At 43.4% G+C, this 27,336-nt stretch overlaps 2 protein-coding genes across 2 annotated transcripts in view; one reads left to right on the top strand and one right to left on the bottom strand.

Annotated features, from left to right (window-relative positions):
• Positions 1–2,541: 2,541 nt before the first annotated feature.
• On the bottom strand, positions 2,542–7,003 carry DFFA (DNA fragmentation factor subunit alpha). The gene is made up of 6 exons (XM_065696286.1): positions 6,450–7,003; positions 5,750–5,911; positions 5,504–5,634; positions 4,743–4,932; positions 4,219–4,373; positions 2,542–3,509 (listed from the first exon to the last, which is right to left on the bottom strand). Exons 1-6 carry the CDS (start codon positions 6,544–6,546, stop codon positions 3,306–3,308), a joined length of 939 nt encoding a protein of 312 aa, XP_065552358.1. The 5' UTR covers positions 6,547–7,003; the 3' UTR covers positions 2,542–3,305.
• Positions 6,714–27,336, top strand: part of PEX14 (peroxisomal biogenesis factor 14) — a 76,874-nt gene continuing 56,251 nt past the window's right edge. The window contains exons 1-2 of the mRNA XM_065696285.1: positions 6,714–7,150; positions 14,056–14,103. Of these exons, the coding sequence (XP_065552357.1) occupies positions 7,115–7,150; positions 14,056–14,103 (84 nt within the window). The 5' untranslated portion in view covers positions 6,714–7,114. The remainder of the gene's footprint in view (positions 7,151–14,055; positions 14,104–27,336) is intronic.

The raw sequence follows: 27,336 nt of genomic DNA, 5'->3' as shown, positions 1-27,336 counted from the left end.
ACCAGAACTGCACGCAATGCTCCAGGTGAGGTCTCACAAGAGCAGAGTAGAGGGGCAGGATCACCTCCTTCAACCTGCTGGTCACGCTCCTTTTGATGCAGCCCAGGATACGGTTGGTTTCTGGGCTGTGAGCACACACTGCGGGCTCATGTTCATTTTCTCATTGACCAGCACCCCCAAGTCCTTCTCTGCAGGGCCGCTCTGAATCTCTTCTTTGCCCAATCTGTAGCTGTGACAGTGATTGCTCTGACTCAGGTGTAGGACCTTGCACTTGTCATGGCTGAACTTCATAAGGTTGGCATCAGCCCACCTCACAAGCGTGTCAAGGTCCCTCTGGATGGCATCTCTTCCCTCCGGGGTATCAACCAGACCACACAGCTTGGTGTCATCGGCAAACTTGCTGAGGGTGCACTCAATCCCACTGTCCATGTCAGTGATGAAGATGTTAAACAAGACCGGTCCCAACACCGATCCCTGAGGGACACCACTCGTTACCAGTCTCCAGCCGGACATTGAGCCATTGACCACAACTCTTTGTGTGCGGCCATCCAGCCAGTTCTTTATCCAACGAGTGGTCCATCCATCAAATTGATACCTCTCCAATTTAGAGAGAAGGATGTTGTGTGGGATGGTGTCAAACGCTTTGCAGAAGTCCAGGTAGATGACATCAACTGCTTTGCCCTTGTCCATCAGTTCCGTAGCCCCATCATAGAAGGCCACCAACTTGGTCAGGCAGGATTTCCCCTTAGTGAAGCCATGCTGGGTGTCACCAAGCACCTTGTTGTTTTTCATGTGCCTTAGCATGCCTTCCAGGAGAATGTGCTCCAAGATTTTGCCAGGCACAGAGGTGAGACTGACTGCTCTGTAATTCCCCAGATCTTCCATTTTCCTCTTCTTGACAATGGGGGTTATATTTCCCTTTTTCCAGTCGTTGGGAACTTCACCTGACTGCCATGATTTTTCAAATATGATGGCCAGTGGCTTAGCAACTTCATTCGCCAGCTCCTTCAGGACCTGCGGATGGATTTCATCAGGTCCCATGGCCTTGTGCATGTTCAGATTTTTAAGATGGTCTCGAACCAGATCCTCTCCCACAGTGGGCCCAAGGTCTTCATTCTCACAGTCCCTGCGTCTACCTTCTAAGACTTGGAAACATGTTTTGTGTCATTCTCCCCTGTGACAGCGCTGGTGGACTGTGCTTTCAGTAAGTTGCATTACATTTCTAACTTTACTATGGTAACGTGGCTCTGAAGTGGTGGTCCGAAATGTATCATCTCCATTGTCCTCTGCAGGACTGTCAGAGCCTTACCAAGTGCTGCTGATGCAAAAGCAGAAAAGCAGCAGATTTCAAGACCTAAGGTGTCAGACAGATACAGTCAAATGAAATGAGAAGACTGCTTAAGCTGTTGCGTGGGCAGACGTTATCAAGCAAGTGTATGCTTGCCAAGGATAGTCTAAAATAGGCATGGTCTCTGTGAGTCCATCTCAGTTTTTGCCTGGAAATAGGTGAGTTGAATACTCCTAATACACACAGGATTGAAGCAATTATGCTGTTATTTTAAGTAGATGTGAAAAAGGCACAAGTAAAATGCTCTTGCATAGCTTAAGGAATAGAATTTCAATTGCCAAGTTGAGCTTGAAAGAAGCAAAAGCATTGCAGCTTTGAGCAAGACTGAAAGACTGGTTCATAATGGAGTGGTGATCACAAGCTGAGACATAAGCTTACAGAAAAAGCTTGCTGACAGTTAGGCTGCTCACTGCGTGCTGTTTCAATTGGCGGGCAGTGTAATTAGCTTTCAGTGTGACTGAGCATGCCTCCAAAGTTCTGTTAATGCACAGCCATCTATGCTATTTCAGAAAGACTTGAACAGAAGCTTGTAATAAGTAGCTATTTAAAGCAGCGGGAAACCTTTTTCCCTGCCATGGCTTATAATGGTGCAAGCCAGAAGGGTTTAATGTGAAAAGCCATTGCCTTAGCAAAACTGACTGACCAGAAAGTTGATTGCAGGCTTCCCCACTAAGTCCAGTCAACACCCATGTGGGTAGCTTCACCTGAAGTCACCCTGGGTATTTTTGCTTACCTGCTCCAAGGCATTAAATATTTATTAGTTACCCTGGCAGTCTAACTCTTGAGTGTGCCATAATTCAACTGGAATGTCTATATGCAATGGTTTCATCTGAATGCCCTGCTGTAGGAATACTCATCAGCTGGTATCAGATAACATTTAAGGTTATGTTAAATCAGAGGCGTTTGCATGCTACTAGAAAACACCTGTACCTACTAAAACTTCCTCCAGAGTTCTAGCTCACATTCTGGATTTCTTTCCTATACATCAGTTCTCACAAAAGAACAGCCAGCTGGGAGCTCTGGTACAGTGTCACCACTATGAACATGCATTCTACCTAAACACTTCGGACAGGTTAAATACAGAGTACTTCTGTATTTAATTCCTCTTTCTTCTAGCATTAAGGCAATAATGTACTTATAAGCACCTTCTTTAATCATAGCAGCTGGTGGAAATATCAAACCTAGTCCAACAGTAAGGTAAAAAGGTTTTAATGGTATTAGAAAGACTAATTTAAACAAATTTAAAATTAACAAATTTAAAAATAAGCCAGTTAATAAAAAAGCATCAGGATGCTTACACTAATGATTAGGAGAGTAATACAGGCAGACCAAAACCATATCTTCTGCCCCACAGCCTTACAAAGCGAGTGTTTCCACTTTTGCTATTTTTTACAAGTTACTGCTTACACACAGCACCCAGGAGGCAGGAGCTCCTTACAGAAAAAGCACAGAAGTTAGGAGACTTTGAACTGACTTTAGCTGATGAAATGAGCATGAAAATTCAAGTTCCTCAATCCCAGGCTGGAGCTTAAAGCCAGAGGGCAGCTGGCTAACCCCTCTGCCCTGTTCATTAACTGCCTTGAAGCATCTTCTCCAGAGGTCTTCCAACCTTTACACTGGAAATGGCAGGAGGACAAAGTAAGCAAACTGCCTGGGGCTTCAAAAGCCAGCTCCATCATTATCAGATGGAAGCTGCTGGCTCCCAACCAGGTATTCAAAGCTGAGCCCTTTACATGCTGTGTTTAGCAATCCCATTGTTCTCGTTTTCTGCAAAAAGTCAAAATCCCTTTGGTTACACATGATTTGAATCATCACGGGAGTTTAAGCCTCAGGACAATGTCCAGATTCTAGTTGTCTATGACCACAGCATGACCAGCAGACTATGGCTCCCAGGACACATCTTTGCTTGTATTGATTCTAATACAAAAAAAAAAGATACTGCAAGCAGCACCACAGTCTATTTTTTGCGTTTTGAACTAACCCAGTCTCCCAGGGGTAGCGTTTTCTTGCCCTTTGATGTGCTCCTTAGGGAATGCAAAGCCTGCACTTGTTGTAGACGCTTGGAGAGCTCCTGGTCACAGGCTCGCTGCAGAGCTTCAGCTTTCTGCTTGTCCCATCTCAGGGCCAAGGCCAGGGCTTGTGTGTCTTCTTTCAAGACCAGCTGTGGCAAGGCAAGATTTCCAACAGTCTTTTCTACCGATGCTCTACCACTACTAACCCCTCAGCCCACGCTCAGAACAGCAGCACAGACACCTGCTTAGTACTGGTAGTTGGTACTGAGGATGTTCCCAGCTTTCATCGTCTATCCCATAGGCTAGCAGGTTTTCAATATTCTAGCAACACCCAGAGCCTGAAGCTATAGCCCGATTTACAGAGGAACAGAAGCAATTACTTAGTTTCTACAGCAGGGAAAAGCAAGAATAGCAAGTTCATAACATTAGAAAGAACACACTAACTAATGACTAAAGTTTACCTAGACTTTCCTTTCCAGGCTCTGGGTTTATTTACATCGTTTTCCAAAATATGGAGTTTTTATTTTGGTTCAGGATACATAAAAGATGCATCCGCATACAAAAAAAAAGAACCCCAGCTTGCTGCTAAGACAGCTGAAACACTGGCTGAGTATGATCTGGTAGAGATTAAAACCAGAATTATTTTGTGGCTTTTCAGAGGACTTGGGATAGCGTCAGCTGGCTCTTACAGAGGAGCTCCAAGCAGGGGGTAGAGTTACTAAGGAAGAGATTAAATCTCACTGCTTTGAGACTGAGATATATTGATATTAAAGCCTCCAGAAGCAAGGACAGCTTGTCCTATTGCCTCTCCTTCCAGAGGTAGATTTCCCAGGCTATGGTTATGTCATTCTCACCCACCTCGAGATCTTGACTGTCCAAGCAGAGCTCTGGAGCACGTTTCTCTTTCAGAGCAGTAAGGATCTGGTCACTGAGCACTGTTTGAGCTGAGGTGCTGGTACTGCTGGTACCCATGTCAACCACATCCATCTCCTTTCTTGGTACAGTATCAGATTCTGAAAAGTAACAGAATCATTATAACCCATGACAAGAGTGCATTATAACCCAGCAAGAGTGGCCTTGACTGCGTTAAGATTAATGACATGCATTCTATCTACATGCATCCTCTCACTTAAGGGTAGATACATGACTTAAGCTTTTCTTCCAGTATTCTACTTTCAGGCACTATGAGGAATGTAACACTGCAGTGAGGGGAGGACTGCTGTCTCCCAAGCAGGGAATTCTTCTATATCAGCTATTACCTCAACCACACTAATAGCTGCTAAGCAAGTGGCTGATTGTAGGCCTTCACTCTGTCTTATTCTACTCAACTGTTTCAGGCATCTGTGAGAAGCTCCTTCTCTAGCATCCTAATTGCTCCTTACCTGGCACTTTGCCTAAGATACTGTCTTCGTTCTTCAAGGCCTTTACGTAGAGTTCCAGGAGCTGTCTTGACTGACGTTCTTCTTCTCGTCTGTCCAGCACCTGCTGCAGAGTATCCTGCAACACCTGGATTTTGGTTTGACTCTGGGCAAGTTCTCCTGCCAGGTCTGAACGTGGTACATCGATAAGCACCTTAAAACAAGGAGAGTGCTCCTGTTACAGGGATTAACTCATTCCATTACACTGATTACAGAACAGACAGCTAGCCTCTAACTTCAGGAACCCCAGCATCTTTCAGAAGGTTTCTTATCAAAGCTTCCAGCCTAGTTAGGTTGTAAGAGCACTCCATCAGTCTTTACCAGAAGGCATCAAGGAAGGTGTGGATTTTTAACACAAATTCTGGCAACTCCTGGCAATCAAAGTACCACTTCTTAGGAGTGCATGTGAATACACAAAGGAAAGCTGGCCTTTGGGAAACTGGTTTTAAGGAAGGAGCCCACCCCAGTTGCCATTTGTCCAAATCCTGGCTTCTTGAGCTCCCAATGCCAGAACTGGAAAGACATGCTGTGGGAGACAACCAGTGATGAAAAGCATCCTCCTCAGACACTGGTGTGTGCTTCTCCTCGAGGAGAAATTTGACCCTAGCACCACAGCCAAACAACAGCAGCTGAATCCAGCTTGATATCTTGCTGCTTATTCTGTTCTTTGCCAGCTACTGAGATAAATAGATAAAGGACAGGAATGAGAGGTTTTCCCACTGTACCTGGAGGTCTTCTTCAGACATCAAGATGATATTGGACAGGTCATCCTTCAGTTGCCTAGCTAGCTGCTTCCACTTCTCTGCTGCACTGTCCACTTCATCCACAGACTCGGAGAGCCAGGTTGTTCCACTGTCTGACACAAGAGCCATCAGCTTCATGGGTCATTCCTGATCCACCTGAGACAGCTTCATTTCACCAGGTGTACTCCAGTCCCCCTCCCTTTCTATGCTCCCTCAGCCACAGAGTACCTGAGCTTCTGCTGGACCATTTTTCATTCTTGGCCAGTGCCACAAACTTGGTATCGGGTGGCAAACACAAAAAGTAATCTTCATCATCCACAATGGTGCCATCTTCTGCCAGTACTAAGGTAATGGGCTCTCTGTCCTTATCAATAGCCAGAATGCGACTAGCTGCAAGACAGAGAAAATCCTTATAGCGATTATTAAATATGAAGCTGTGGCTGCCCCATCCCTGGCAGTGTTCAAGGCCAGGTTGGATGGGGCTTGGAGCAAGCTGCTCTAGTGGAAGGTGTCCCTGCCCGTGGCAGGGGTTGGAGCTGGGTGAGCTTTAAGGTCCCTTCCAACATAAACCACTCTGTGATTCTGATAAATGTAAAATTCTGACATACATTCTGATATATATTCCAATATATATATATATATATACATACACTCTGATCTATGTGCTGCTGTTTTGTCTCACAGACACAAGCAGCTCCCGGTACTACAGGACCCGTCTCCATATGGTGCTACACACCAGCACATACACACGACCTTGCCCTCCATAAACACACATTCCCGATGCGACCCTCGGCGGGCGCGCTGCCCGGCGCTTGCCCCCACCTCCCTTCACCCCCCCCCGCCAGCGGCACCGCCACCTGCAGCCCCGCTCTCCCGCTGCTCGCTCCGCCACCTCCCTCCGGGCTTCGCAGCGGGGGTCCCCGCTCACCCTTGTCGCGCAGCTCCCGCAGGCAGGAGGCGGCCACGCCGTGCTGCTGCCGCCCGTCCCTCCGCAGCACCACGCACCGCTTCAGCGGCCCCGCCATGCCCGCACCCCCAACAGCCCAGCCGCGGGGCGCGACGGGACCGGCCGCGGGGAGCGCCGGGACGTGCGGGGCCCAGCGAGGGGCTGCGGGATGGGGACCGCGCCGGAAGCGGCGCTGTTCGTGTGGGCTCACAGCGTCTCCATAAAGGCGATGTGGAGGAAAGCTATGGCGAGCCCAGTGTTGGCAGCGGTTTAATCTGGACTTGATGATGTTAAAGGTCTTTTGCAACCCAGCTGGAAAAGGTTGCCTTGCACTGCTGGACCCGTGCTCCCCGTGCTCCCCGCCTCCTGGCAGCCGTGGCACAGCGATGCCAAGCGGGAAAAGGCTGGCATTTCCAGGCAGGGGCTCTGCCCTGTGAGGCAGGGCCGGAGGCGGCAGCGCACACCGCCCCGAGCCGCAGAGACCGGTAACTCACCGCGCCAGTGGTTCTCCGCGGAAGCGTATCGGTGCCTCGGCGTTCAACTCATTCTGCCTTGCAGCTCCAGCCGGTGGCTTGGCGCGGGTGGGGTAAACGGCGGCGAGGGCGTTGCATCGGTTGTTCGGGGATGGATTAGGCTGGCCTGGGAAGATGGCCTCCTCGGAGCAAGCGGAGCAGCCCAGCCAGGTGAGCGGGGCCGGCGTTCGGCCCGCTCGGCTCGGGCGGGGGGCGGCGGGGAACGGACGCACGGGACGGGACGGGACGGGACGGGAGGGGTTGGTGCGGGGGCACGGCCGCGCCACGGGGGAGCGGGGAGACCGGCGCGCCTCAATCCGCACCGCCCCGCACACCCGCTCCGAGCCTCCCGGTGCCGCCGCCCCCCGCGGTGTGTGTGGGGGGGTGCGCGGCGGCCTCCCCCTGCACGCGCGGGGCCTGGCCGCCAACCGCCGGCCCCGCACCTGTCGCAACGGTCACTCGTGAGGGGGCGGCTCAGCCCCGGCGCCATGGGCCCGTCCTCGCCGCAGAGCGCCCGGCTCCGCTTCAGCGGGTGTGCGGCTCCCGGCCGTGCGGTCGGCGGTGGCACCGGCGGAGCTGTGCGTCTGGCCCAGTCGGTTTTGTGGCTTGGCGCCCTGCCCTGTGCGGCGGCGTGAGGTGATGCGGGGCAGGCGGCGCCGGGCAGCGAGGGCGGCTCTGAGGGGAAAGGCTGGGCAGGCCAGGCCCGTTTCGGTTTAGGGTCTCTGAAACGCAATAAAGCACTTGAACAGGGAGAAAAGCCCACAAAAAAAAAAAGCACAGGTGGAGAGAAAGAAGGCGATTTATGTGTCAGCTGTGTTCTGTAGAGTGCCAGTTAGACCAAAACGTTGTCTCTGCCTTAGAACTGTGAGGGAGAAAGAGCCTTGAACCAACAGCATGAAAGGGCAGAGCAGTGATGGATGTACTACAAACGTTGTCCAAAACTGAATGGGGAGGGTGAAAGAGAAATGTAAGTTCGCTGGCTTGAGTGTGTGCTCAAGAGATGTATTAAAAGCTTAAGATACTTTTTAACTGTCACCTGAAGTGAATGGCGGAGCCACAGGGAAGGAGGGCGCAGCTGTATGCAGTGTAGATTCCCAGTCACCTGCACTGGCTTGCTCACCATGAGCGTAACTTGTGTTTCATTACGAACTCTACCTGCCTCAGGGTTAGTGTCAGCGCTGTCATCACACCAGTGTCTCAAACAGACTCCTGTGTCTGTCATACCAGTGGGGTTTGTAAAACCCTTCAGGTGGCTGCAGAGGACCCCCCTGCAACCAGCGGGAGATGAAAGGTCTGGCTGCTCCAGCAACAGCGAATAAAATAGAGCAAAGTCTGCTTTTATGTCCAGTTGTTCAAATCCAGCTGTATTTGACTAAATCGCTGTGAACCTCTCTTTTGATCCTTTTATTTTGGGCTGAAGAGGCTGAGTTTGTAGAGAACGTGGTTGAACTAAACTGAAACAGAAATGAATTACACTAAATTTGTACCCTAGCCAACACAAATCTCTTCCTGGGCCAAGTTACCACACTCATAGCAGGCTTGCCGGGCAGTTTTGTATTGGCTATGTGCTTTCATCAGTTGTAGTTTGAAATCCATTCCATTATAGTCCATTTCTCATGCTTCCAGTGAGTGCTTTCAGCATGGGGAGTCCTGAAACAACCCATGACTGATCCATAAGCCACTTGAGTGGTCTACAATTCAGCTGCCTAGAGGTTTCTGAGAAGGAAATATGGTTAATGGGCAAATGTGGTTGCCTGGAAAGCATTCAGGTTCTCTTCAGTTGGATATAGTATCCTCCCGTTGCAGCCTTCTAAAAAATACATTTGTTTATTGGGGTTTTTTATCTCAAAATAAGGCTTGATGTTTGGAAATGGAAAAGTTGTGCTTTTTAATGAGCCTCATGAATACAGCCAGAGCATTCCCTGGGCTTTGAAAATTAAGGACATAAAGAAAGTCACTCACTCACTGTCTCCATAGTGAAAAATGGGAATGGTAACTCTTACTGTGTGTAGTAGGGAGAGTTAAGAGGCATTGTCTGTGAAGAACGTAGTGAACATAGAACATACTTGTGCTGCTTTCCAAATCAGGAAGAGTTTGAGATAAGGTGGGATACCTGGGCTGCAAAGTTAACTTTTCACCTCAGGGACTGTTTTATGAGAGGGCTGTGATGAGGAGGGAGGTGGTTTGAAGCCACTGTGGGTGACAGGGGTCAGTTAACACCTCTCCTGCTGGATTCTGTCACACTGTATGTAAAAGTGCTGGCAAATTAATTGCACCCCTTTTGGTTCCTGTCATGACTTTATTGGTGGCAGTTTGTTTGAAGGGCAGCTCTGGTGGTCTGCCTTGCTTCAGGTGTGTGAGGCAATGCTCCAGTTCAGCTAAAGCAAACCACACTAATATTTACCCTCTCCACACGCCCCAGGAGCAGCCATGCTTGGGTATTACCTTTCCTCCTTCCCAGGTTGTGTGCAGACAGGGGGAGGTTCTGTCTGTCCAGGGCTGTGGGTGCCTGCTTATGACAGATGCCCGCATCCTCACCACCTAGTATATGTCTTATACTGGTTGCACATTCCTCATCCAGAACTCTGGGAAGCTTCAGTGCTCTCAAATTCCCTTGGCTTGGATGGGATTTGAGAGAGTTTTGCAGCTTCGAAAAGGTGTCACTGAAGAACGTGTAGCACAGTAGATGAAGTCTTAAGGGGACAAATTTGGAACAAAATCAGTGAAAATGTTTTTATTAGTCTAGCAAAATCTAAGTGCCACTCTCATGCAACCACTGCGGTTTTGACACTGTTAGCAGTGTGCATAAAGAGTTGTCCCTGTTGCACACTAAATATTTAGAGAATTAAAAAAATATTTACTTTCTGCCACTGAAGATGTGTATTTACTGTCAAGCATTCAACATAAGGCTATCAGTAGTAGCACTGCCGTGCTTAACATGTTTATGTTTGGGTCCTATCGTCTTTCCTATTACAAATCTGGTTAGTATAGATGCTAAAAGGGAGTGTCAGATATCTTTTGGCTTATTATCTGTTTTTCTTAGCTTAATTTTCTCATTCTCATGAATTAATATATTGCCTCGAGCAGTGTGGGGAGAGGGGGAGTGTTGCAGCTCAAATTAAATCATTTACGTAGATACAGTTAGGCAATAAACACTTCTACCAGAGATTTTAAAATAACTAATTTTTGTTTAGAAATCATGTTTCTTTGGCCTTTAGGGATGTCTTTACTATAAAATATACAGAAAGAAAGAACCCATCACTCTGTACTGTCCCTTATAGTAAAGGAAAGGGGAAAGCATAGCCAATTTTTCATGGGTATCAGTATTTCTTTGTTGCTGAATGCTTGGACACTGTATGTGGTGAGGCTTGGCTCAGCCAGCAGCCCAGTCCTCTGGCATTCCATTTAGCCCTAACTCCGACTGTGAGAGAAACTGAAATTCTTTAACATTAGTTGGCAGTGGTGTTGTGGGCTTAGATAAATATGTCTAAATTTTTCCAAGCTGCTTAGTTTGGGACACAAAATGGTACCTAATTATCTGTGCAGTTATGTGTAGAGGTGGAGAATTCTGTAGCCTGGAAGTCAAGATGGTAGCTGGTCTTGGAGTCCTAAAAGGCTAGGAATTGTTAAAGTCAATGGCTGAACCATTGAGTTGGTACCAGACTGGCAGCACCGTCATGGAGGTCAGATAAGCAGAGTGGATTCTGGATGTGGGATTCTTTTGTTTGTTTTATGACACTGGAAGCTTCACTATGCTAAAACCAGATTGCATAGTAATTTAATATAAGAGGCTGAGAAACAAGAGATGACAAAGTGAGCAGAACGCATTGATGTTTCAACATGTGTTACACTTGGTGACGTTCTCTTATGTGGTTTAGTAGGGAAGCAAGCAGAGTACTAAAGCCCAAATCTTACTTTTTTTTCTTTCTAAAGCTTTGTTGTTCCTACTTTGTATCGAGTCTACCATGTAGCTGCATTTTTTTCTTCATGTAAGGAAGTAGTTCAAGCAAATTTCAGAGATGTTGAAAGATGCCTGATTTGTTGCTCTGGAGACTCAATTCCTTAGTTGCATTGTTAGTCAGTATATAGGTAAATTTTCCTTGCCACTTGCTTGTAGCTCTTTATTGTTAAGCCTCTGGATTCTCTGCCTTAAAGGATGGTTTTTATGGTGAATTTAAATGCTCTCTGGACTGTGATGTCTATTGTTTCATTAAATACAGGATATTAGACAGTCATTGCATGGAAAAGAGAATTGTCCCTGACTTACCTTGGAACTAACGTGTTCTGGGGGGTTACTGTCCCCTACTTTGTAAGACTAGTTCCTTTGCTGTTACACTATGCCTTGTACTTGGAAACCTTGCTAGAAGGAAAATGCAGATCGCATTTAGAGTATTGGTAGCTTTGGACAATGCAGCCAAAGTACCATTAAATTACCACTCATTGTGATTGGGTTATGTGCAAGCACATATCAGAATTTTAGAGTATTTGTCTTCAGGATCAAGACTCTTACCTGTCAATATAATACACATTTCTCACAGTACCCTTGGCTTCATTTGAAATCCTTCTTTGGTCAGTTTCCCAGGTTGACCAGATTTTATGTGGAATATTTATTGTCTATGTCTATGAACACTGGTGCAGCTCCTTAGGGCAAAACATAACAAGCTCTGGTACTTGAGGTGCTCTGGGAATTTTCTGAGTATATGAATTCTGTGGTGGTTTTTCCTTCTTTGTGCCTTTGTGATACTGCTGTTTGCATCACACATCTGTAGTTTCTCTCTTTTTAAAGTCAGCCTAACTACTTAAAATTCTTTGGATTTTCCTTGGAACATGCTAAAGAAGAGTGAAACATGTATATTCTTAGGAAAAAATGTAAATGGCTTGATGGAACAGTTCCATGAAATAGTAGTTAACAGTTACAGATACTTTATTGGAGTATTCAACAGAATTTATCTGTGCTGCTCTGTCTGCCTCTTCTAAGCAGTTCTGATCCTATGCTAACTGAATTTGATGAATTTGGTGAATCAGACCCTAGTATTTTAGAGTATTAGCTAGGGTGAGATACCTGTGTTAGTCCTGGGATTTAATAAAATAGATCATATGCACCAAGTAAGTTTATCCACACCCAAACCAGGTTTTGTTAACTTGTTAATAAATCATGCAAGCTGTATTCTTGTGTTGATTCTCATATGTTTTCCATATTTTTGGAGGAGTGGATGGATCTTGAGACTATTCATTAGTTTTCTTTCATCCAGCTATAAAAGATTGGAAAGCAGAAATACTCTGCATATAAAAATGGGAAGGCAATGACAAGGTAGAAGAGAGAACTGCCCTGATCTTGGTATCACATAGCACTGTCTCCACTGCAGACAGAGTGGGCAGTGTGACTTCCAGGGAGGTGTTAAAGCTGATATTTGCAGTGCTTATGTCAAGTGAATTCTTAGTGACTGAAATTTTTGCAGCTATATAGTGATGTAACAAAAATGATGGTGACTGCACGTAAGCAGACTAAAGAGCCCAGCTGTGAGATGTGGCTGGGCGCTGGTGATGATGCTTAGGTCTGGAAGCAGCTGAGCTGCACTATATTTGAGTTTCTGGCACCCTCTTGTGGTAAATACTTATTTTTATCTATATTTTTTGAGTGTTTTGTAGATGGGGAATAAAAAGTATTGAGATACTTTGAAGGTGTAGTGTGTTACATAAAAGCAATGAATAGAACTGGAGGACAGAAAGTCACTTAAGGATCTTGATGCTATCTCTTGGAAGTTTTATCTTTCTCTATACTCAATGACTAGAATCCCTTTTCTCTAACTGAGTCCCAAAACTTTATTCCATTACTAATCAAACTGCAGTTTTTTTTACCACTGAGGTGACTAGTATGTGTCACCTCTCCTAAGATAAAAAAGCCCGCAGTGAAGGCAGTATGGTTTAGACCGTCTTAACATCAGGTGAATCCCGTTTGAAAGCAGATGGTTGACCAAGCTAAGTTTATTTTATGGTAAAACTTAGGTGTCTCTACCTTGGGAGAGCTGATACACGCCAGTTACACAAAGAAGATTGAACTGCTTTTTTTTTTTTTTTTTGGCAGTGAAGAAAAGCCCTGGGAGGAATTCTGTAAAACTTGGGACTATGCTTAAGTGTTGTGCCTCTTCTTGATGAATACAAATAAAACTGCATGCGAGCCTGGAGAGTGGAAGCTCCGGAATCTTAAGTCTAGTCCAATCTTTGGTTTGCTGACCTGCTTTAATCGCAGTTTCCTTTTCTCCTGTGTACCAGCCTTTCCTAGTGTGCAGGGAAGGGTGTTCAGCATCTGCCCTAAACTGTGTCTTTTACTTGTGTGTGGGAAACAAGGATGGTAGTGGTATTGCTGACATGTTTGAGGCTTAGTTAAATCATAGTAATTTTGAAATCCTTAGAAGAATAGTGTAGAACAGAAAGGACGCATTACTGGAACATGGAAACGGGAGAAGCTTGGTGTTGAATTAAGTGTAGTCCTTCTAAAGAGGAAAAAGTGAGCCATGGAATCAGAATGAGGTCCTTCTGCATCCACCTCAATACTTCAGGTTCTGCAGCATTTCTTTCCTTTAGTATTGCCGAATTCTTTGTAAATGTCAAGTACCCATGAGGTCCCTTTGAGACAGGCAAATGATTATGCTTGTTTCATGTGTGATTAAAATCCCGTGCCTTATACCATGCAGTGTGATAAGTGTTGCAGTTGAGTTTAGCAGAGGGTTCCCAGTTTGATGCTGTTCATTCCTCCATGTATTTAAGAGTTTGCGTTAAGATGAATATTTCTTTCATGACATCTCTCAGCAACCTGAGTCTTAACTGCTGGCTCCCTAAAGCAAGTTCTGCCGATTCTGTGAATTCTGTTGTTTTAAATGGGGACTTCTGGAACTCTTTTACTCTTTTTTTTTTTTTTTTTTCTGTGATTCTGACATTTTTGACTTCAGTAAATCACAGATAGCAGAAACGATTGTGTCTGCCTAAATCCTGCTCATAGGAAGCGTAACAGACAAGTATTTCTGATTGTGTCCATCAGGTGGCAATGTAACCTCACTGTTCTTTTTGCTTTGCAGGCTGGCTCCTGCCCCGCGACTGAAAATGCAGCGTCTCGGGAGCCGCTGGTAAGTTCTTCGAGAAGCAGCATATATTTTTGCTGATAACGTAGTATAGATGAATTGTTCTCTTTGCTGCATTATTTTGCATCCTTTGCTTTGCTTTTCTAAGGAGCTAGTGCTTTGTGAAAAACGTGTAAACTGCCTTATGTTGCCCTGCTGTTGACCTTTGACCTGTAGCCATAACCTCCTGTCTTTCTGGGGTTAGAAATGGGTCACCTAGGCCACTGAGTTGTCCTTGAGCATGGACTGCTTGTCCTAAGTTTGTGCAATGTATGCTCTTGGTCAGTGTGCTTCTTTAGTAAAGAGAAAGACCTGTGCAGCATAATTTAAACAGATTCTTACTGCTGTTATCTGATAAAAACCCCCTCTGCAGTTCAGAGACCTCATTCAAGCTGCCTTTATATTCAGATGCACCCAGAGTGAGCTTAGAAGTGTCTGGCAGCTGGCATTGCATGTGATCCAGTGTTTTCACTCTAGAACTCTTTTGGAAAGAGCTTGGGGTTTTTTTGTGATGCTAACTAAAAGAACCCTATTTTGTTTTCTTTTTTATGGTGATGGAGGGGTGGGAAGTGAGCCACTATTCTCTGGAGCTGCAGAATATATATATTTAATATATATATATACATACACACAATCTTCTCTCTTTTTTTTTTTTTGCTTCCTCTTCAGCCATCTATAACTCAGTCAAAACCTTGCCAAAATGCTTAGCCCATGTTATTGTCCTAAACTTGTAAATCTCTAATCGAGATTCTTCTCTGGCTTTCATTTGATGATCACAGTGAATACAAGCTGTTTGAAGTGAGAAGACTTAAGTACTTTCTGTAATGATGTGGCACTGGCCACATCAAAGTTTTTTTACCTTGTAACTCTTATCTGGAGAACACAGGAGATGATTTTTACAGGAGAGAGATGTGAGTAAAGACTGTGACCTGGGAAGAGTCAGTAAAATGCATCTAATGAAAGGGATGTTCGTGAGATGTGTAAAGGCCTGCAGTGAAAACCTCTTTAGTAACACTATGCCATCCCATAGACATCTGTACGTGAGATTAACTAGAGTTATTATTAACACCATGTGCTTTTTGATGGATTTTGTGGTTTGTTTTTTGGGGGGTTTGTTCCCCTCCACCTTAGGAAGGTCATAGCAGGCAGCAGATCATCACACCCTGTACTGGTCACAGTTTGTTCTCTTTCTCAGGCCAGATTCTAACATTACCTTTGATTTAATTAATTTCTTACTGTATGTGCAACTGAAGAATTGCTCAGAGGAAGCACATAGCAGTTGTGTATCCTTCTTTATAAGTGTGTATTTCTACCACATAAAAATATTTATACATGTAAAGAACTCAAACATAAACTTTGTTCTCACAATGGTGAGTCTAGTGTGTGAGCTAATTAAAGCCCTTTGAAAGGTGGAGGTTTTCTCCTTATTTTTTCTTTTCATATATTAAACTCTCACAGTCTTTGTCACGTTTGCTTAGGAATCATTATTACTTCCAGCTGAGTACGTGTAGAAGCCTTATTAAATGAGCAGTTCAGTTCTGTGAGCCAGATGACCTAACTTCCACCGCACTACTGTGGCTTCTCTGTAGCCAGGATCATGTATGCTGCCTTCTAATGCATGCAGTAGATGTCGGTCCATGAAGCAGACTTGTGGGCACATGGGACCATGTCATAAAAATGTTTATGGAAACACCAGAACAAATTGTGGCATGAATCCAACAAATGGCTCTGTATGGAAAGATGTTTGCTCCGGTTTATCATTGCTGACTTCAAATCTGGTGCAAAGCAGTTGAAGAAGACTTACAGAATCCAAAGGAGGGAGAAAAGAGTCCAGAGGTCAACTTCTGCTCTGTACCCTTTCACCTTTTTTGCCTTAATTGGGGACTGAAAGTACTCAGTGCTTTGCAAGACTGAAACTTGCTCAGAACATTCAGGTGGTGCTAAGCACAAGAATAAGAAAGCAATAGCATTAAACATCTTGTGTCGTATCAGCGGATGCCATTACAGATTCAAACTGATTTTGCGTTGTATTTGTGATTCTAATGGGCATTGTATCCTCCCAGGTGCTAATACCTTCTGCTCTGTGCTCAGTGGCACCGTCTTCTGTGTCCTTTGTACCCCTACAGTCTGCTGCTTTCAACCGGAATCCAGGGGAAGTGATGATTTCTAGCTGTTTGTAGGAGGACTTCAGTGTTCTACAAGATCATGTAGCAGATGTAGTCTGACACATCATATTGTGTCCTGCATTTTGGGTCTTCAGAGAATACCTTACTAAAGTTTATGGCCTTACTGAGGCCTTCAGAATAGAGCCCTCCAAACTCATGTCACACTCCTAATTGTTTTTTCTTCAACCTACTTCTGATGTTTTGAACTACCAAAGGGGAGATAAGGGACTCAGTGTCCATGCTATTAATCCCTTGAGTTATCCAGTGTCCTTACAATAAACCGTCCTAACTGAAAAACACTCCCTAATAAGAGGTCATTGTGTAACAGCACTGACAGTGGAGAATGAGTTGGAGGGGGATGGGGAAAGCTGTAATTTTTGCAGCAGAGAGCGGACACTCATTTCCCTGGCTGTCGGTCTTGCCCCATTAAAATTTGCCGTGTAGCCTCATAGTGGGAAGTGTAACCTTGTGTTAGCAGAGTGTCAGCATCTCGCTCTGCTGCTGTTTACAGCCACGTTTGTCATCGTCAGTGCGGGATCAGCTTCTCCTTGAGTCCAGCTTATCAATGAACACTGCTGCATCCCTTTCTGCTTGTATGTGCAGCCACCTCTGATAAGCCTCTCAACACTTGTGGAATTGGAATAGGTTTGTCTTTTTGCAGCCACTCAAAGTCCTGGGTTGTGCAAAGGCGTAACTACAAAGGACAAATCCCCTTTCTGTGAGATTAAAGCATTAGAAATTCCCCTTTTTTCTTGTATCTTTGTTTCTTCAGTCTAGTTTCTCTCTTTAGTGTAATTGTGTCATCTTTTTTACTTCTCCTTTTTCGCTTGCTTTCTCTCTCCCTAGCAGCATCTTTTAGCTTTTTAACCATATTGTGCTGCTTTCAAGATGTTATCAGGAGCTTGAGTATGTTTGCCATTGGCCTGTGCTTTCTGCCAAATGTGCTGCAGTTCAAATTGCAGCTATGAAGATTGTACACATGAGAGCCTCTATGATGAGCCTGGGTTGTAGGAAGAACCTAAGGAAGCAGAGCTTGTAAGTGAGGCCTTTCCACTTGCTGCTTGTTTGTTGTTTGGGGTTTTTTTTTCCTTTTTTTCTTCCTGCTACAAAACATACTCATTCCCTTGCTGGTGCTTGGTATCTGGACGATGTACTGGTTGTAAATATAAAAGTCCTGGTTATAAATGTAAAACACTGTCTTGGTTTCTCACTAAGTTACGAAATCCCTGGGTCATGGTATAAAGACCAGGATATTTCTTTTGCAGGATTATTTAACTTTTCTTCTTTTATGTTTAGCATGTGCTGTTTCTGTCTGGTTTTTGCTGCAGATGATAGCAGTTAGCACTGAAATATGAACATTTTATTCCCTTTCTAACACACTGTTCAAAGGTACAAGGTTACAACAATTACTGCTACCTCTATCGCATTTAGTGTAGAGTTTGTTGGGATGTGCTGGAGCACTCGTAGCTTATCTTCAAAATTTTAAGGGTCGTGATAATGCCCAGAGTACTTATTACACCCCTTTTTGTGCACACATCATAGGGTACACTGCACACATTCATTACTGTGTTTAGGTAACACGTCCATATTATCACCATTTGCTAGAAAGGCTAATTGAGATATAGGTTAACTGTTTGGCCATGTTCATCCAGCAAGTTGGTGCCATAGGTGTAAGACCTAGTCTGTTGGCCTGGTAAATGAAGTAATTTCTATTTCAGGGCCTTCATTCTGCCTCTTTTATTTCTTTGGAAAAGCATCTGGTCTTGCACATGTAATATGTATTTTTTAATGTGATTGTGGTATACTGCTACTTCTGCAGTTCATCCTTTTCCTGGTTTTGAGTAATTTTCTGGTGATTGAGGGATAATGAAAAAATGGAGAGCAGAAAAGACACTTGACATTTCTATATCCAGTGTGTATCCACAGGCACAAAGCTACATCAGTCAGTATATCCGCACTGAACACATTCAGTTTTGTACGTATCTTTGCTTTTCATCAGTTGAGATCTCAAATTGAAGCTGTGATTGGGGCTTGGTTCTGGGTATATTTAGTTCCCCTAAGTTTTTTGTGTTCAGTTTGCTAAGTTTCCTTGGAAGTAAACCAGTAAGATTTGTGATGTGTGCTTATGATAGATAAAGCTTTTGAAATTGAAACTGGACAGTTAGTTACCCTTTTCTCAGCTGCTTGGATTTAGGTGCTTAGTATTCAGTGACAGACAATAGAATTACTAGATCCTTTCTGTTTCATTGCCTCCTTTTAAACCTTATCTGTTCTGTTAAGCTTCCTTGTAAGTAGCCTGTGGTTAAAGAGAATTTCATTTAGGTTTCTGAGAAAGGAGCTTAGCAATTGAGATTTTAAGTTTCACTACTTTTAGCTCTAACTGCTGTAATTAGAAGTTGATGGAGCCTAAACAGTATCAACACTGTGGTCTTTAACCATGTGAGCAAACCATGAGTGGGAATGAGGAAAGGTTGCAGAACTGTGTTGTCAGATTTGAGAGAGCTTGTTGGAACTAATGTTAGTTAACGTTAGTACTCTAACTAACTAATGTTACTTAGAGTACTCAGAATCCACTTTTTATGAATAAGCCTTTGGGCACATTGAGAATCCATTTTCCTCCACTTCTTATGAAGCAGTAAATGCTCTTTCTGCCCTATCAAACCCTACAGAAAACAAGATACATGGGAATTTTTTAAAGATTCTACTTTGCCTGAAATTGTTGTTTGAAGTGAAGACAGGAACGGTATTTTCACTGCAAAGCTCATACTTTGTTTTCAGGAGCACATTGTTAGGAAAGGGGTACCATAATACCCTTTTCCTTTCTTTTAAAGTTCAAAGGTCCTGCTCTAGATTTGTAGAAAAATGTGCCTTTTTTCAGAAGGACTTTTGTTTCCAGAAATAACATGAGGGGCTGGAGTCTACTGGCGGGACACTCCCCATCACACTTTTGCTTTTCATTTTCCCAGCCTTTATTGTTTAAGACGAGATTTATACCTGTTTACTGTACAAATCTTCTGTCTGCCACAATGGGTTTGTTCGGAGTAGTGGCCTACACTGAATGATTCTCTAAAAGTAAATCCATCCAGAGGGGGTTTCCAGACAGCCAGAGTCAGTAGGCAACTAACTTATAGCCCCCAGCGAAACATCAGTCAGGATAATTTACCACTGTCAGCAGGAGGGAAAGAGAGACTCTCAGCTTTGTGACCTCCCGTGCAGGCAGTAACCCTAGTGGTGTGATAAAGCTGCAGTTGGGCAGGGGAGTGTTGCTGTGGATTCCCGGTGCTGGACAATAATTCCATCAGGCTGTGGAAGGCAATTGCTGTGCAGATTTTGGTTTTATTGGGCCACAAACAGGGAGCCAGAGTTGTGTGACTGCCTTACAGAACATCCTTTGGTTTGCTATATTCCTCTGGAATTCTATAATTTACCGAAGCAGACCTCTTTTGTGTTTGATCTTTTGATAAGTTTGAGATTATTGGGGTTTTTCCCTTGTTTTGTCTATTAGTTCTGTGTGTTCATTGACTTCATTTGTTGTTCATGCAAAATGTGCTCGCTTGATGTGTCACTCCCTTTACTCTGTTGATTTAGAGAAATATGATGCACAATACAAATTCACTTACTAGTAATTAAAGGAACACCGTCATGTCAAGTTAAATTGTGCATCTGAGGTCAATGAGAGAGGGCTTTTTGGGGGGATTCTCTTAAATCCCAGTTTTAAAAGAGGGTAGACTATCCTAGTTTGGGATATAAGTTCTGTTGTAGTACTATACGACAATGTATGAAAGCTAAAAGTTTGCAGGAGTTACAGGCCAAAGCAGGTTAAGACCCTTTCAAGCTGTGCAAAATGTAATAATGGCTTTGCCTGTTCCTAACAGTTTACAGGTTAAACAACTGGGTGGGGCAGCATAACAACTAGGATTGGTACCATCATTTTCTATTACTAACACTGTGGTGAGTATTTGCGCAGAAGAGAGTTCTGAAAGCAGTCCTTACTTGCTTTTCAGACAAACCAACGTTACATGTCAGAAGACTTTTAGAATGGTTTTTAAATAGTTGTAATACTCTTTAAGTTGTTCTTTACAAAACCTGAAAGGAAATTCAAGTACTAGGAGTCAGGTTAGACTCTTTTTTAATGTTAGGTGTGATTTGACTCCCAGAGATCCCAGATCTCTCACTGAAGGTAAAACAGAAGCTACACCACTTTGCAACATTGGAAAAAAAAACCAAACAAGCACACACATAGTTGGGAAATACTTAACGTTACTTGATATTTCCCCCTTGAGAGAAATGGATTTAGCTATGTTCATATGATGTTTTGGAGGTCTAAACATGCTACACTTTCAAATTCTTTTTTTACAGATTATGGCCTGCTTTGTTGTCAGCTGGCTGCTCTGCATGAGTTGGCAGCTCAGCTCTTCGACTGCTCAGTAAGATTGGGAGCACTTTGCTGTGTGCATCCCAGCACATCCCTAGGAAAGGGTCCTATGAATTTCAAACCAGTGACAGTGGCACAGCAAAGGGATGCCTGCACAGTGTGCATCTTGGTAATGATGGGGTATGGGATCAAGGTGAGAGAATAGTATCATTTCAGCTACATGTGTATGGAAAATATGCTATGTGCAGAACAACTTGTAGAGGGCAGCAATTGCCCACAGTTCTTTCTGCTTAAGGAGGGAAGGGACCAGCTTAAGAACTTCACAGGAGTCTCTGCCTTTTTAGCTTCTTGAAATAACTTTATGGAGGAGACTTGTTCTTTGGAGTGTCTCTTGACTCCACATTATTAAATTCCTAATCTGGAAAGTGTTTACTAGAGATTCTTAATTCTTCTCCTATCTCTCATACCACTGAGCAGTTGGACTTCTTTGCCGATACCCAGATGATGCCTGTGTCATTGTTACTGCAATCAAAAGAGTCTAATGACAGCTAGTGATTCTTACAAGATTATAACTGCCTACATGTGATAACTTGAACAAACTTTCCTCAACTTTGATGGGGGAGTACATCCTTCAGCACTTTCAGCACCAAGATTTGCCAAACTAGGAACTTGAGAGTTGGTATAATTTCTGGATTTGGAGTTCCTAACCAACTTACTTCAGACTTTCACTGCTTTTCATGTTTCTTGTATTTCTCTGTTACTTACATTGCAAATCCTTCCAAGCATCTTAATAGTTTGTGGTTGGTTTTGCTCTGGTTTATTTTTACATAGCTCTTCTCCTTGTACAGCCCATGTTCTTTTCCCAGTTGTGATCCCATAGCACACCACTGCTACTTTGACAATTGCATTTCTGGAAAAGTAACAATGAAGATACGCATTTTTTTTTAGTAAAAGGATTTTATAGCTGGAGAGAAGCAAGAGAGTGAGCTTCATATCATCAGCCCCACAATGTGCCGCACTTTTTTACATTATCTGTTTTATCTTTTGGTCAGAGCAAGATTTTCCTCTGCTGTCAACTTCCTGCTTTGTCAAGCATCTGAATGACCAGAATGATGGTTGGTATTCCTTGGGATACCATTGTACAGCAGAGTACATCTTGCTGCAGTGGAGTTTCCCTGCTATACAGTGAGAATTTCCGGTGTCTTCTTTCCATCTTGCTTCTCCTGTTTGTTTTGTGTGCCACCCTAAGTGGTTCCTTTCCTCCTTAAGCATCTGCACCCTTCAGATGTTTGCAGACAGTTATCGCATAATTTCTGCTTTCCCCCACCCCCATTCTGGTCTCTTAGCCAAGCTGTACATATTTAGCTCATTTAATCTTTCCTCATAAGTCAAGCCCGTAATTGACAGCTCTGACATGAAGAGTCGCATTGGTTACACATGCTGCCAACAGGATATAAATACTTTCTGTGCAGTGATTGAGAATTACAGTCAAGACTGAGACAAGCCCCCCCGACACTGTATTTTTTGACAGCCCTTTTCTCAACATCAGGTTGCCACAATCCTGTAAAGATGGATTTAGTTATCACTCCAGTGGTCAGTTGCCAAACATCCAGTATGCTTCAAAGCAGTCGTATTAGGTCACTTAGGAAATTCAGTACTAAAGCCCCATGGGATTCCAGTCTCACCCTAAATTCCTACAGAGGTGGTGGTCTCTTCTTTGCTAGGCATACAGGTGCCTTAAGCTGCTGAAGGTCATTCCTTCTGGGAAGGCAAAGCTCAGCTCTGTGCAGCTCAGCGTGTTACCTGAAGTGAATGGGTCTTGCTGTGCGCATGTGAAATAAAAGGTGTTGCAGGCAGTGCCCATGCATGTGTGTAAGCACTGCCATCAGGAGTCTCACAGCTCTGGTGCTGGCCCGGATCTGTTGTGCAGATACTCTTGGCACTGATGTTCTTCAGTGTCTCTGCCAAGAGGAAGCTGAGGATGCTATTGATCCGATTGGCATAGCTATGAACAAGTTCGGGGTTCTTGTTTATACATGTAGGACCTGGGGAGAGGCTTTTAGTCTTACCCAGGAAGGAATGACTGCACTGGTGGAAGAGGTAACTCTGTACTACGTGTCCATGGCTTGGAACATACAGATCTGTTTCCAGCTAAACATATTTGGAGGTAGCTTTAGGTTACTTGTCTCCTCATGTTTGCTGCATTCTCTTGAAGAAAATAGGTGCAGCTAACTAAAGTTGAGGAACTGGTAAATGAATTGTCTAGCCTCTAATGTTGCATTCAGTGAAGCCTCATATGATACAGCTTCCCCAGCGGGGCTAGTTCACAAACATTACATGTATTATTGCAAAGCATGCAACATAAAGAGAACATTTATGAAAGGGAATATCAGAGGAAACATTATAGCAGGGACCTTATAGCCTTTCCATTATTATGGTTTAAATCTTGACATGGTCTTTATTTGCAGTGACACTGGGACCAGTAAAGGAGTGTTTTTTCTCTTCCCCTCCCCTCCCCTTTCTCCCATCTCCCTTTCATTCTTTTCTTCCACATCCTGTTCTGAAGCTGTGGTGCAGAGATACAAATCGTTAAACATGCAAGTAGTCAGAGAGCCAGGTTTCAGTTTGTGTGGAATCAGCCCCTTTTGACTCAGAAGTTGGAAACCAGATGACTCACTGTGATGCATGTTTGTTGTTTTTAATAACTGTCATTTTGCAAAATATGGTCAAAGCTTCAAACCATGACTTGTGGAGTAGGGGTGGTGTGTATTTATTTTTAATTTGGGAGGCTATAAGCTGGAATGTGTTTGTAGCTGCAGCCTGCCCTTAAAATCGGAGATAAAATAAATTAAAGCATTGACAGTGTGAAAGATTTTCGAGATAATTTTTTCCTCTTACCTGAAAAATACTTTTTTTTTTCCTTGATCAATTCCTTGAAAAGGCTCCAGGTGCCAAACATCTGGTGGGATTTTAGGCCCTTGGTTTATGTTTATGATTTTTAATATATACCCAAAGGGACAGGTTTCTTAAAAAGAAAGCAAGCAGATGTTTTTCATTTGTGGAGTTTTAAAGAATAAATGCCATTCCTGCTTTATCATTCCAATTTCTAACAAAATTGTCATCTATCTCCTTTCTTCTGTAAGCAGCTAGCAAATGTAGTATTTTAGTGACAGAATTCCCTATCAATAAAATCTCTTAGCAGTGTGGAAAATATGAAAATTTCTACACATTTCATTTTCTAGAGATTTATTACTGCTTGTACAACAGTTTGTAAACTATAAGCTCAGTATTAAGTGCTTTATGAGTTTTTTGTGGTTTACTTTCTAATTTGCCTTAAGAAGCACTGTTTTAATTTGTTGAAGTTCTACTAGTTTGTTTTGCAGGTCAGTTCGTTTTCAGGCACTGCATCACAGAGCAGAGCTATATAAAACCTGTCTATGTGACAACACAATTTCACCCTAGATATAAAACTGTATGTAGTAGCCTTATGGCAGAAGTCATTGTGATCATGGATTTTCCTCCATTTGAGTTTTCAGATTTGGATGCTTTGTAACCGTTTCTATCATGATTTATATTATGGTCTTTTGCAATTGCTATTGCAAAATGAAGCACTGTGGTATAGTCCAAGGGACTCCTACCCTACCACAGCCTGTTGCTTCTTGTTAGAGGGCAAAAAAGTAGCTACTGATTTGAAACAGAGCGTTCAAGTTTGGGTTCTGCTTTTAGACTGAGATGGGATATCTCTCTAGTGGTAGAAGTGCTGAAAGAAGAGTACTGCCTTCAATCTGAGGAGCTATGGATACATGTGCTGGCTCCTCCTGGACAGCTGTGGTTTACCTGTTTTGTTATTCTGATTAGGAAAGAAATAGGTTTTGGTCTTTATTTTTTCAAGTGAACGTATCTGCTTGTGAAAGGTAGTGAAGTGATGGCTTTGGAAGCTGAAATCCTCTTCTCAAAACACTGAAACTGCAAGCTGTGATAGAAGTATTGCAGGATTCCTTACCGGCATGATATGGAAGGGACCCCCCGGTCCCCCAAGAGATGAGAGGAGAATTTGGTCTCTAGCGCATTCAATGCTTGACTTCCCTCTGAAGCTGCCAAGAAGGATGCCAATTTTTCCATTTAGCTGACTATTGTATAGGCCTTAAAAGGGAAGGTTTTAATGCAGTTGGCTGCGATATAGACTGTTAAAGGGAAGTTATTTATTTTAACTGGCTGCTGTATGGATTATTACAAGGGCATTCTTTCAGCTGCAGTTGCTATATTGACTAGTGAATGTGCTGGGCTGTATTGCTAGTAGCTGTCATATTGACTGTTAGAGAAAAGATCTGTATTTAAGCCATAACACTGCACTGGGATCTCCCAGGCAGGATATTAATGCTAATTCATCTGCTCACCCCCTGCTGTGAGTGTTATTTGTTTAAATCTGTAGAATCCCACAGCGCATTTATATCCTCGCTAGAGTGAGCTCCGCTCCCTGTAATTATTTAACATTATATGCTGATATAAATTGTAACAGTTAAAGAATGGTAATGAGTAGCAAAAAAACACAAACTTAACCTTAGAAATGGCAGAGTCAGCTCTTAAAACAACAGCCAGCAACTTTCACTGTTCTCTGTCTTTTCCCAAGTCCATATGCACAATATTGTGCATACATTATGTGTGTGCGTGTGTGTTCATGCTCGCACTGGCAACTGTGCCAGGCAAGGCTGTAATTATGCAGAACGTACTGTGAAACTTATGCACACACTCATAATTACATACAGTGCCTACGTACAGCAAGTTTTATCTCTTTGCAGCTGAGTTTCTTGATGAATTGCTCTGATAGGTGATTTGAGTTGGGGCTACCTTACTGACAGAGGAAATGGAGCCCCTGGATTCTTCTCGCAGGGAATGCGTGTCCGGAGGTTAAGCTAGAAGCCATCGGGTGTCACTGTTGCTCTGTGCAGGCTCAGCTGGCGGTGGATTTGTCTGGCAGTAAAAACTGGACTTTGAAAGTAGTATTTTTGGCTATAAACATCTAAGGCATTTACGCATAATTTATATATAAAGTGCATGTCCATACAACACCACTTAACGTGTGGGTGGAGTGAGCGGAGGTAGCTCTATTGTGTGTTAGCTGAATTTCTTTGCAGTTTCTGTTGCCTATTACAGCATTCTTGTCCCAAACTGACATGCAGGATGTCCAGCTACTGCAGAATAGCTGTTGCATTCTGCTCTAGAAGTGACTGTAGTTCAACAGTGGAGGTGACCTGATTCCTGTCTATAATATCCCTGTGAACATTAAGGTGTGGGTAGATTTTGGGGTTTATGATGTACTCAGCTGTGGTGTAGAAACAACAGGATTATATTCAGTTCAGATTTTTTTAAGAGCTTGGGGCTTAAAAGGTACCGTAGAAAATTTTTAATTGTAGTGTATTTGTGTCAGAGCTCATAGAAGAAACAAGTTTGCATTAAACCAGTTCATCAATAGTATAGGAAAACTTGCATTTAAAGTATACTTATGCTGACTTAAAATGGAGACAACAGAGAAAAGCCATGTAAATAGCAAAGAAAATGTATTTTAAAGAGACTTCTTTGTAATCTCTGTCCCCTCTGGTTTAAGGTAGGGAATGAAAGCTGGCGTAAGAGGATCTGAGCTTGTACTTGATTTGCAGAGTAGCGTGATGGTCGGTTGGGCTGCGTTGGCAGCATGGACCTGTGCCAGACTTCACCACAATTCATACTGTGTCAGTTTAATAAATGCACTACTTAAATTATGAAATTACAAAAGAAAAAAGAGAATGCACTTATTCAGACTCTTAATACATTAAAAATAAGGCATTAAAACACTGCCTTTTTTTTTTCCCTTCCAGAATCAATAATGAACAGGAAGGGTTGTAGACATTAACAGTCATGGACATTCAAGCTCTTATACATAAATTATCTTAGAAAAATGCACATAAGACTTGAATAATGTAAATACATTAATGCATTTAATAATTTAAACATTAAAGCGCATTCAGGAATTCGTGGCAGAAGCTGTTCTGAGATAAGGAACGGTCCTGGAAGTTGTGTGTCCCAAGATCGATGGCTGGTTTCTCCTTGAGAAAACTCTCTGGGGAAGTCAAGCAGTACAACTGGAGTGACCGCCTGTCCTACGAAATCCCAGGGCATTAGCCAGCTCTTTTGCTTTTCACCTCCCATTCTCTCTCAACCACATGCATGAACACATGCATTCAGAGTACCTCATGGTCCAGACAAGGCCAGCATGCATTTTGCCATTTCTTTTTTTGCATTGTGGAGCAGTTTGTCTAGAAATTAAATGAAGCAGCTTCATAGAAGGAGAGTGTCTTGGCTAAGGGTGAAATACCTATAAATGCTAAAGAAATTGCGTGAAAGACGTTCTGAGATACTATGTGGGGTAGGAAGAACTGCTTGGATAGTTTGTGGACTCTGATCCACTAACTTCTCTTGGGAGACAGAAACATCAGTCTTAAGTATGAAGAGTGGAATGGGAATCCTCTTCTTAGAGGGCATTGCATGGACCTGTAACTCAGACTCCATCCTAGGTGTCGGTTGGAGAGAGTGAGGCTTCAGGAAATCATGCTCTCCAGGAATGCTTGGCTCTTTCTTGAGGCCCTGAAAACCACAAGGTTGTCTCTGGTGTAATGACAAGTTAAGGGGTTTTATTCTGTTCTTGTCTCACTGCTCTTTGGA

Source organism: Lathamus discolor, chromosome 16 (genome assembly GCF_037157495.1).
Source record: "Lathamus discolor isolate bLatDis1 chromosome 16, bLatDis1.hap1, whole genome shotgun sequence".
NCBI lineage: Eukaryota > Metazoa > Chordata > Aves > Psittaciformes > Psittacidae > Lathamus > Lathamus discolor.
This window is presented reverse-complemented; position numbering and strand designations above follow the sequence as displayed.